The 12,908-nt window shown below is 40.7% G+C and overlaps 1 protein-coding gene across 5 annotated transcripts in view; it reads right to left on the reverse strand.

Moving 5' to 3' along the window:
- Positions 1-1,525: 1,525 nt before the first annotated feature.
- The window catches only part of LOC119693674 (transcription factor Sp9), a 68,494-nt gene continuing 57,111 nt past the window's right edge, over positions 1,526-12,908 (reverse strand). For all 5 annotated transcript variants that reach the window (XM_038117744.2, XM_038117747.2, XM_038117743.2 and 2 more), the window contains one exon: positions 1,526-3,381. In XM_038117744.2, the coding sequence (XP_037973672.1) occupies positions 2,266-3,381 (1,116 nt within the window). In that variant the 3' untranslated portion in view covers positions 1,526-2,265. The remainder of the gene's footprint in view (positions 3,382-12,908) is intronic.

The following is a 12,908-nucleotide window of genomic DNA, read 5'->3' on the forward strand; positions in this document are numbered from 1 at the left end:
CTCTAGCTAGATAAACGCGAAATATGCCAATACAACATGGCATAAATAAATAATATGTCAAAACATTTGTTATCGAATTTGACTAAGGGTCACTTTTACCAAACGCTAAACGTATTTAAAATAGTATTTGAGTCAAATTTTAAATACATTTTGTACTAATTGACAGACGTTTGACAGGCTACTAAATACGTTTAGCGTTTGGTGAAATTCCACATTCCACCTAACAGTAGGACTATTTATGAATTGCCTCATTTAGCTGTTTTATATACCAAACTGTCGCAGAGGAAGTTACATCAATATTAAATGAATATAGAGAACAACAGTATGTAGCTGATTAGTCGGTAAACAATATTTTTAACCGACTTCCAAAAAAGGAGGAGGTTCTCAATTCGTCTGTATATATTTTTTTTAATGATCCTGTTATTATTCATAAACCACTAAAACCAACCGAAATTACAAATTCCTATAATATATGCACATTTTATAAACGTATCATCATTATCATCATCCGCAAATAGTCATTCTCGCTCGACTCATCCAATTATGTCTTAGGTTGTCGTTCCTGAAGCCTGCCTGTTTGGCTGTTTGCGGTTGTTGGAAAACTCGTCTAATTATGTACTGGATTATCGATTCAGATCGAGTGGATGGGTTCATATCACACATTTAGATGTGGCCAGTCTAGATATTATGTAGGTTTCCTCATGGTGTGTGATATAATAATACTTACTCTTGGATACATATCATTATTTCATCCCATGGTCTCCCGTCATGCCAGCACCGCTCTCAGCAGAAGAATATTGCTCACGCTCAGACAAGGTATTTACCGACATTAGATGTAGCCAGTTAGAAGAGGGAGGACGAGGACCTCTGTCCTGTCAAGTGAGGCCTATAATGTCCAGCAGTTGACGGCTATTTAGCTACTGAGTATGATGAGATTATTGATTTCGTTATAAGTAGAGTTACTCGCAAAGCGACCGATCGAAGAAAAGATTTTATAGTTTAAAAGTTTACGTTTTATCCTGTCATGATGACGTTTTATTTCAAAAGTTTTATTATCTTTTCCGCTAGAGGCGCCACTTTGTATGTCACAAAACGCAAACTTCAATAGTTTAAGAAAAGTATTAACACCGTCGTACTTCAAACTTTCTGCAAGAGAGATATGAGAGTCTGTTAGGCATTTGCAGACGTGAGTGTAAGGTAACTACATACTGTGTACTGTGCTTTAGCTTTAAATTTATCTAAATTCTAACTGAGGTGTATTTTTTGAGGTGGTAAGAGTTGTTTTCTGAACTTATTTTTTAGGCTTACTAGCTGGTAGTGGCTGAAACATCATTCTTCGTGACTTAGTAGTAGAAGCCTTGCCTCAACCATCAACACCCGCGATGGTCCTATGTTCAATGACGAGGTGGATCATGTTTTCGAATTATAGATTATTTGTTTTGTCAGGACATATAATTAAGTAGGTACTTTATACTTACTAAAATATCTAATGTTACAAAAAATAAATAAAAAAAAAACAAACAGATATCATTTGAAAATAATGTATTTATTTTTTAGAAAATCAATTTCAGGCATCTTTTACTTCGCACAATTTTATACAATATATAAATTTAAGTTCTATACAATAAGTGGATTTTACACTAAAGAGTTAAACAATTTAGGAAAATTACATCAGTTTTAATATAAATATAAAATGTCTGTAACTTAGATATTCTTGTAAAAAGGCATCAATAACATAACAGGGGACTGTTGTGAATTATATTTCACGGATTCAATACGTTTAAAATCTTACGATTTACATCTTCTGCCGAAAGCTTAAATTATGTAACTAGTTGTTAAGTAATATCTGTGGTTTTTAAGCTCTCGATTTTAATTTAATAGACATAACTATTTAAAAAGCGCATTTTTTCGTATAAATATCGCTTCACAACACAATGTTCGTTTGCAATGAAATAAATAAAACATCATATGTAATTTAAATTCCAATCTCGACTAACTGTGACTCTACTTATAATTAAACTAAAAATATGTCTCAAATCTATCTATCCATAACGTATATTTATATTTATAAGTTCTGTACAGCACTTTAAAAGTCTCACATCAACAATTACATACACTTCATTTATAACGATATATCAACCGCACAGTCTATGATACAAGTCCACACTAGTATGTACAGGGTGGGTGGCGTGATATGTACAGCGGCTCGGCTCGGGCGGATCACAGCATGGCGGGGGGCGGCGCGGCGGGACCCGCGCGCCCGCGTCACACCAGCCCGCCGCCGCCGCCGCCGCCCGGCTTCACGTCCAGCTCGGGCGAGCGGCCGCCCGCGCCCTCGCCCTGGCTGTTCTCCTCCGAGTCGGAGCACGAGTCGGAGCTGCCCTTCTTGCCGCCGTTGTGCGTCTTGACGTGCTTGGCGAGGTGGTCGGAGCGCATGAAGCGCTTGTTGCACACGGGGCACGCGAACCGCTTCTCGCCCGTGTGCGTGCGCAGGTGGCGCTGCAGCTCGTCGCTGCGCGTGAAGCGCTTGCCGCAGAACAGCCAGTTGCAGACGAAGGGGCGCTCGCCGGTGTGCCAGCGCAGGTGCGCCTTCAGGTGCGAGGTCTTGCCGTACACCTTGCCGCAGCCGGGGATGTGGCAGCTGTGGATGTTCTTCTTGCGGAGGTGCGCGCCGGCCGGGCCCAGGCGCTCCGCCTCCTGGCAGTTGGGGCAGTCGCACGTGGCGCGGCCGGCGTAGCGGCGCTGCGAGCGCGGCGAGGGCGCCTGTGCGGGCGCGGGCGAGGGCGGCGCGTGCAGGAAGCCGCCCTGCGACGGCAGCACGGACTTGTAGGCGTCCTGCAGCAGGTGCGGCGCGGCCGGCAGCAGGTGCGCGCCCCCGCCCAGCCCGTGCGTCAGCTGAGAGTACTCCTGTCCCGCGTAGTTGGCCATCTGGCCGCCCACGTCCAGCCAGCCGCCGTGCATGTCCCACCACGAGCCGCCCACGGCGCCCACGCCGCCCATGTCGGCCGCCTTGAGCGCGCCGCCGCCGCCGCCGCCGCCCACGTTGAAGGGCCACGACTCGTAGGGGTGGCGCGAGTACATGGAGCCGAGGCTGGCGCTGGACTCGCTCTTGCCGAGCAGCTGGTCGCCGGACGAGGGGAAGTACAGGTCGTTGGGGTAGGCGGGCGCGGCGGCGCAGGCGGGCGGCGCGCGCGCGTAGGGCGAGCAGGCGGGCGGCGCGCGCGCGGGGCCGGGGGGGGAGGGCGCGCCGGGGCTCTTCTTCCAGGGGTGGAAGCCCTTGCCCACGGCGGCGTCGGCCAGCGGCGGCGGCGACTTGCTGGACAGCTTGTTGCACTGCGCCGCCAGCATGGCCAGCGGCGTGCCGCGCAGGCTCGGGTGCTCCTGGAACAGGGACGGGGCACAAGTTAGCTTCACAAATAAACGACTGGAATCGTCTAAACTTTAATTATATGTTCATAAAACCGTGAGAACTCTGGGCCAGGTTTTGATTTATATTCTAATTTATATGGGAACTGTTTCGCCGTTGTTCGACTGACGCCCGAGGCGCTTTAGAATTAATATAAATAAATTAAAAGAAGCTTCGATTGTATTTACAATTAGGAGCGGGAGACAGCTCCCGTGGCTACCGGCCGCAGCGAGGACGGTCTCATTAATAAATACTACCTAGTTCGGCTCGGCTGCATACAAAAAACATAAACTGACAATAAAATCTAAATTATTCCTCGTGAAAAACTCGAGTAAGTTATAGGTTATTTATTAACAAGATACAAGAATTATCTCAGAAATTACGATCGATAAAATTTATTGCAAAAATATTCAAGTCTTGTTTAACACTACACGAGGCCGTTGTTGTTCATTTCGAGTCCAATAAAGGTGAGTACAGAATACATCCGACCGGATATTTCACCCTAATATGGGGCACAAAAGCTCGATAAAAAAGGTACCATTGTGTAGCAATGATATAAACCGGGACCCGCAGGGCTGGCGGGTGCGGGGGGTGCGGGAGGGGGGGGGGAGACCACGCCCTGACATTGTGATTGGCGCAGCTGTCGCGGCCGCGGGTCCACACTCGCGCTCGTATCAATCTGAGCCCATCAGAAACACTGGGAATCTAGTAGGATTATATTTTATTATCATTATTTAATAGCGCTTTCTATTATATCCTCATAAGGGTAGAGCTACCGTTTACAGCTTTCTCACAAGCAAAGCCGAAGAGAAAGAAAAGAAGAGGTTAGAGAAATTTAGAAGGATTATTCCACATAGATAGGGATATTACTATTACGATGATACACTAGATTATGTAATACGAGTAGGTATATTTCTTTTTGTAACTAGCTAGGCACTATATGTATGTATATTGTATGTTATGGAGCAATGATTTCTTAACATCTATTTGTCAGAGCATTCCTCATAGCAGTCGTAATGTAACAAATAGAAATAATGGGCGTCCACTATCGACGAGTCGAATCTCCCGAGCGAGCTGTAAATATGGCTGCGCTCTCAATTAACCCCACGACAATTACAATTACCATAAAGAAATAATAAAACACGATCAAATTGCGGGCGAGCGTGTGTGCACCAGCCTTTATGTATTCTGTTTGTGTTTCGAGTTTCATCTTGGCTGAATCGTATAAATATGATTTCTGTTACTTCTTTACATGCGACACGAGGCAAGTTTTACCTTTTTACTCCATAAATATGATGATCCTATTTATCTCTACATTTAATTACTTGAATGCTATTGTATGTGTCCAACATTTATATCCCAAATGTATTTAATAATAATAATACTTATCTTAAATTACCTATTAGATGTAGAATGGAAATTTCAATGAATGCCCTAACATACTATTTTATAGCTGTAAAGTTTCAGAATCCCTTAACACTCCAATATGAATCCGAATTTGTAGAGACACCAAAAAACTGTGTAAGATTATAAGATTTCACAAAAAGTTGAATTAAATTGGTGATGTCGGCGTTGGTGGCTCGACCGGCCGATGACTGAAGTCATAATTACTCCGAGTATTATGCTCCATCTGAACCTCCGTCCCAGACTTGGTCAAAACCCAGTGATACTCCGTAATTGGTCTTGTGGCGCGATTGAAACAAACCGTCCGTCTGCGACCGCTACACATTCGACACCGAATGGGGTCGCCACTAGCGTAGAGCTTCCAATTTATCATACAATCTTAGTACAATGCTGTGTGTTTCCTTTTACTGCCGAGGTGTAGACAGACTAGTCCTGTAGATGGCGCCTGTGGGCCGACAGCGCGGCGCCGCGCGCGCATTACAATGTTGATGGCCTTTTCCTTGTCAAAAATGACGAAGATCTTTTGTTATAAAAAATAAAATAAGATTACCTAATGCGAGCACAAAATTACGGTATGAGGTCAGGTGGCGGCTCCTCAAAGAGAATAGGGCTGCGGTAGTGAAAGTTGGTATTCGATAATTATTTAAGGATGTTCCGTGATTTAAATGAACTTCTGATTTTTTGTATACCAGGTTAGGTGCTATTAGTTGGGTAACCCACTGTTTCAATATGTCACGTCATCTTTGCATTCAGTATCTGTAGAATGGAATGGTAAGAAATCGCTCTTATTTAATTTTGAAACCACTTTGGACGTAAAATTATAAACATTTTAAGGGCCTAGGTACCTACAATCATATCTAATATTATAATTATCTGTTGTAACTTAAACTTTTTTGAAAACACAGAGTTTATGTATAACCTAGACACAACACTCTAGCCTCTATGAGCCGTGAATGGGCGGCGAGAGGCCTCCACTATACCGACCACAATAAAACGGCGCTAGAAAATTATGAATGAAATTACCTCCCATCAGAACTTTTTGTAGCGATGACGGTGCGATGTCCGGACAGACTTGTAATAATAACCAGCGCCCAACACCTCTTCTCTTAGAAATATAGAGTTATGCACAAACTACCATCGTATGCATCGTATTCAGTTCTTGAATATTTAATTTTTAAAAAATCGTTGTGTATGGGATTTGACCTTTTTATACCAGTTTTATGACTATTGCATACTTAGTTACACTTCTTCGTAGCAAAGTAAAAATATTAAACTGTGTGGTTGGATGTAATATTGGTCAATACATATTGATCGTATCAATGAATCATGGATGAATCATGACCGAAGGTATGTTCACTTGATGTGAACTGAAGGTTTCGTATGCTACGTAGATATCTCACTGACTAATAAGTGCTTACCTTTACTTTGACTAACAATTAATTTATATCTTAAATTATTAGGTACGGTAATTGAAATATTACAATAATTATCGCTATAAACTACAGTATGATAAGTTGTATATTCCCACAATATACGAGCGATTGGATAATTGAAAATTATCAAACGAAATTACGATGAGCCAAAATGAATATTCAGACGAAACGCTTAGCCCGGGCGTGTTATTAGCGCGCTCGTGGGTCGTTACAGACGAAATTGTATTTCATAAAACTCATAACTATACTTATGAGCTAATATTTTTCGACAACACGTTGCCGGGGAAATGAGATGTGATAATGATAAACCATCGCCGGTCACTCTATAAAGAGGTTAACGATTCAATCAGAATACACCGTGTTGTTCTTGATTATATGGACAGGCTATTCAGATAGATTCATATTGTAGGCATATAATACCTCCAAATTTCATCACCAAAATATTAAACACAAAGTTAAGGGTGATGGAAATTAATAGAGCTTCATAATAAGTATGTATGTCTAAAAACCCTAATAATTTTAACTCACAGCAAAAAGGTTGATAATTATTTAAGAACTTGGAACACAAGGAGCTATATCTATAGGCATTAGGTACACAATATTGGCGTACATTTAATCGTCCTTAGCATGCCCGGGGCAAATTGGCAAAGGCTAATTGCACAATTAGAGAATTATCGGGTTAATTTGGGAGAAACAGTACGCCGCCGTCGCGTGGCGCCCTCTAGGCGACGTCGCCCCACTGCCGACGCCATTCTTATGTAAACTAGCCCTAATATTGACAATTTTAAGCATATTATTTGAAGCGTTTGGTATCAGGCACGAATTCAAGGAGTAAATATTTTATAAAATTCACGTATAGAAAAGATTTAGAACGCTGATAGGTCTAAGTGTTCTAAGTTTTTTTTTTAGTCCGGTTGATATTTATCAACCCTTTGTTACTACCTCCTACGATGTTTCAAGTGAAACCAACGTCTAGCTACTTTTTAGTACGTTTATAATGTTACATATTATATGTTACATGACAACATAAATTAATATAGCATTAAAATACTACATTTGAATTTCCTACTTTTGTGTACCTACATCAACAGGCGAGTTCTTATTACGGATACGAAATATCAAATGACAAAATAATTAAGTAAAATTGTCTTCACAAGCAAGGGTTGTCGCCTGCCATCTGACACTACCAGGGGTGATATTGATTTAATGCATATGGCACTTAAAATTTCCGCTAAATAACTATGCGACATTAATCCTTTCTGCTATAAGTATTACAAGTTATACTTATAAATAAATAATTATATACTAAATACGCATTTCGACGCCTCCAAGCCATTAGGCTGCGAACACACGAGCGACGTAAACTCGCGAGTTCTGAATAAATCGATTAGGGATTAAATAAAAGATAATGAGCGCATTATTTCCACATTAAGCGTCATTCACACAGCAAATGGCGGCGAGTGGTGTGAAACCGACCGCAGGCCGGGGCGCCTCATTAGACGGCCCTGTAGACGGACTTAACCCATAATTAAGTTTATGCTAATGCTGTGTACTGAAATATTACTTGCTATATTAGATCTCCTTAAAGTGTTAAGTTATAATTGCTTTTCGTTTATTTAGAATCGCAAGTTCTCTAATGATTGGTTAGCATTTATGTGTCGCGGATAATATAGTATAATTATTCCACAGATAACTTTTATCTGACTATTGAAAAATCAGCCCTAAGTAAACTTAAGAGTTTTAATTTCTAATTATCGGTTTCTATGAACTACAAATTATGAAGTCACCGGTGACTTCAATAGGCGTATTATTTCATTAGGCCGTGGTCTACACCGTGGACGGTTCCCCAAAACGGTTCCGTTCGAGCGCGGTGAGAAACCGCACTAGTTAGAGCCATTACGCGTTCACGCCGCCCGCGCCCCTCCTGCCTCAAATTGGGCCGAAACAAATTATTTATTTAAATGGAAATTACCGAGTCGTTGACGCACGGCGACGTCGCGGCCGCTGCCCGGCGCATGTGCGTTCATTTCGACCGATTTTCACCGCATGTGTGAACGACGCTTTAGGGGTTGGTGTGCTTGCGTTTCGTATGATTTATGCTTCAAGTGTTTCTTTGATCTCCTTATTTTTGAGCTGACGTTGTTGTTCTATTGAATGTAATCGATTCGGATAATATTCCGAGGTAATAGCTTTAAGCCGGCCCAGTATTGATTCTACAAGACATTCTCTAACGCCTTTCGTAATTACGTCCCTATAAATCTTCATAAGTTCTACGGTCCGGAATGGTTCGTAATTTAAGCATTAAAATTGATATGCCGATGAAATTGTGTGGTAATGTGTGAGACATGGGCCGGGCGCCCACTCTGTCGGAGACTCCGCCGCCTCGGGCAAACAGCGACTAAATTTTATGCTCGAGAAATATCGTACTGCTTTATCGGTGATTTAATATTATACGAAACAATGATAAATACAAATCCTTCGGAACGATTTAAGTGACTATCCTTTGATATAAATATCATAGTTCCTGCTAACATTCCTGATATCATTGCGTTAGCCAATTTTCCAACAAAAATATTTTTTATAAATGGATCGAGATTCGAGTCGTAATCTACAATTGGTTTTTGTGCAACTTTTTCGGCAGTTCCAACCGTCAAAAACCAATATTTTGCGTGTCGGAATTTACTTGGTCTCCTCGTGTGACGGCCGACCTTCACCGACTGGACCAAGATAATAGGAGCTCCAATTTGAGGAACCAGTTCCTCACGCGGTAAAATCGAGCCGAATGACTCTCGTGATCCTTCGCTTTGTTCCTCGTGGACGGCCGAGCGCTCGGTCATGCGATTGTTTTTGTTCTCCATATATTTTTTTCACTCCTCTGTAGTCAAAAAGCATTAGTGATAAATATTAAATAACCCCGCCAATTATTGTAGGTATACTAAAAGCGGCATTTTAAAATGCAATTGCACGAAGGTCAATCGTTTTTTAATTTTCACCAACAGATCTTTATTGTTGTTAATTACAGGCATCTGTAAAAGTGTCGTTAAGAGTTGCAATAAAATTTACATTATATTCCTGTAAAGATTGATTTTAAAACTCATTTCATTGCCGTCTGTTACAGATGGACTTGAGATATAGGGTAACGTAACGTACCTTGGGACGCTTGTACCTCGGGACATTTATTTTATTTTAAAAACCGGCTAAATAAACCCATTAAAATTCTACCCTAGGCATAGTATTTTACTCGCTTGGCAAAACTAGTGAGTCTCGTGATCATACCGGCATCGAGTGTGTGGTGAAGACAATATGAAGTTTTTTGGAGTCAAAAGTAGCTTTTGTATAGTTTTTTGAGTTGCTTTATCTCATTGAGGCATGCTCAAAATAGAGACATGGATGACACGTATATATTTTCAGTTATTTAATTTTATGCAGCGGCAATTATTTGAAAGATTCCTAACATAAAAATAAAGATATTGAAATTTTTGTTAAATATTGCTTTTTTGTACCTTGGGACACGATTAAATTTGTACCTTGGGACACTGTATCCTATGGTTTTGTACTATGGAGACTGTTAACTTCTAAATAACGCCATAAATCTCTGTTCTTATTAGTGGCAGAGTAAAACTGGAAAGAAGAGAGTTGTAGTAAGTCAGGATCGTTTGAAACAAGCAGTAGATAAGGAGAAAATATTCCTTTAAAGTGAATGTTCCAATTTGTAACATAAGATTCATACATAATCGCAAAATATAATTTCGTTAAAAACTAATGATAATTTGATGTCAATGTAGTTATAAAATAACGATGATTACAAGACTTTTTGTACCAAAAATATAATAGATCAATTTGTCCCAAAGTACACTCAAAAGTGTCCCAAGGTACAAACGTGTAACGTACCTTGGGTCAAAATAAGCATTTTTACTTTAATCTTAATTTTACAAAATCTGGCTACACCGAAGCTCCAGCACAAATACTAGTCATAATAGATTATATATCCTACCGAATAAAGTAAATTTCACATTAATATCTTAGTTGTACGCTGCGATATCTTCATTCAAAGTTGGGGTAGTCGAAAGTGTCCCTAGGTACGTTACGTTACCCTAATGTTTAATAAGTAAAGCACAAATTATATGTATATGAGTACCTATGGTTTTCGTTCCTCTTAAAATGTATGTAAGTGCAAATCTGAGTGCACGGCGGTCGCGGCGGTCGCGGCGGTCGCGGCGTCGCTTGCGTGTCGGCGGTGCGCCCGCGGCCTCATCCGACAGACACTTCCACGAATACGTCGTTAAACTCACGTATATTTGGTAGCAACTTAATGGCAGTCATTTCCACAAAAATCATTATTATTAGCCCCATTTATACGTTAGTAATAAACAAATAAAATGGTAGGAGAGCATCGCCGGAGGGCACGCGAGCCCCCATCACGCCTGCCAATGTTTGACTGCGAGATTGGAAGATTGACTGAAGTGTCCAGTGTGGCGGAGCGATGGCGTCATTCAATACTTCCACTGCAACTATTGTTGTTTTTCACACAGTGGAAAAACAAAGGAAAATTTTATACATACATTCGAAGGAATATACGGGGCGAGTACTAATGATAATTGCAGGTATAACATCGAACGTGTCAATACAATGTCGAAGGTTCAATTACTTGACATTTCATTCAGCACAAAACACGGCACCCGGTGATAATAGCGAGAAGTGCTCGGGCGGATGTGGCTTGGTAATTTTCTTCGACTTCTGTTTCGCATTTTTTACATTTAGCTAATTGAACAACGTAGGTTATTAATTGCTGAGAAAATTACCGCCCCAGAAGCCCCCGGGGCCTAAACCACAAAGACCCCGCTACTCCGTATAACGGCCTTGCTCTAGCTAGAACATAAAAACTAACAATTATTATGCACTCCACTCTTTATTTTCTCTCCAATTAGACTTCTAACTACCTATCATTGCTACGATATTTCATTTTCTGTTCTTTGATGATCTGTATTTCCGTATCGTATTTTTTAAACAATAATTTATCAGATAATCTGATATGTGTTGTGTATTGATTGTTTAGTTTTGAAATAATATGTTAGTAAAAACCGAATATAAAATACCCAACGTTAAAAAAACCTATGTCTAAAGAATTAAGGTAGGTATGAGATACACAAAACTTTTGTTCAAAACAATAGAAAGTATTAGGCAATGAAATAAACCAATGTGGTAATTACAGTTGGGATGATGGCGGCAACAATCGGTGCGATTACCGGCGCGGAGTGTTCACTCGTCACGTAGTTACGGCTCGCGGCGAAAGCACAAAGCGTGTAACAATTGAACATTCACAAAAAGTCTCATAATTCAATTTGCATTCTGCTAGATACGTAGATACAGCTAGCGCGACGATGCGCTGCAAGAAGTGTGGGTACGACCGCGGGCGCGGCATCGGCATGAGAACAGCTTTCGCCACTTTTCAACACTTCTGCGAATCGATTAGATGCCGAGTTTCTTTCCGCGGTCTTATATCCGCGACTGGGAGAAAACATTAAATACACAGACTCGTAAACGAGCATCTTTCGGTTAAATTACGTCGGCAATAAAAACAACTGAAGTCCAAGAATCGTTTTGTGAAATGAAATTTCCCACCGTGTATTTTTTGGAACAAAAACATAAAACGGAAAGTTTTAAATTAAAACTACAGTAACAGAAAATAACCAACCACAGTTAGATATGTATTTTTCAGTGCTTTAGTACGTATAATTATTCATAATTTCAGTTATTTAAACCATTTACTTTTACTTTTTAGAGTAAAAAATAAATGGATTGTGGTCGCAGCATTTAAACTTCGATTTAAAAAGAGAAATATTTTTCCACGCCACGTGTCTGTAAAATAGATTAGTTAAAGATACATATTCTGGTGAAGTACTCTAACAATTGAATTAACATAAAGTGATAGTATTGTGTTGTCCACCGCGGGGGTCCCCGGCCCGCCACGCGGCTGTGTGTCGTGCTAGCTCATACCAAGCTATATTATGAACGTATAATGTATTTATTTATTCTTGTAGCCTAACACTTTTGTACCTCCAACTCGTCTGCCAAACGTGGAGATCATAGAAATAACGCTCCAGCCTTGGAGTGCCCATGTGCTGCAATGGTAGTAGCTTATATTTGGTGATTAGGCACTACAATTTACACTGCCATCGTAAAAAGCCTAACCTTACGTCTAACACTACCTACACCACATCCATCAAACGCCCTGTATACCCAGATTAGCTCAATAGGCCCTGATTCGTCTAACCACAAGGGAGGCTAACATGCGTGCAACTGCGGTCTTGGTTGTTACTGTATGAATGAGTGCAGTCCACAGGGCACAGTGCTCGTTCTACCCCTTCAATGGCTGACCGCAACTGACCGCAGGACTCATGCCTCGTGGCTCACTATTCAGGTAGAGTACAGCTGTCTTCAATTTTTCAAAGATACTCTTTTGTTTTATCTATTTTTCTATATTGAAAAAGTGATCTTGATAATCTTGGATAGCATAGCCATGAAACCAACATATTATTATTAATTCATCAATTTTACACGAATTCACATGCATGGATTAAATATATGTAATGCTGTATGTATTAGGTATAATCCTATTGACAAAAGACACGTCGCATATATGCATCGATACAATTATATTGCAA

Source organism: Plutella xylostella, chromosome 10, assembly GCF_932276165.1.
Source record: "Plutella xylostella chromosome 10, ilPluXylo3.1, whole genome shotgun sequence".
Lineage (NCBI taxonomy): Eukaryota > Metazoa > Arthropoda > Insecta > Lepidoptera > Plutellidae > Plutella > Plutella xylostella.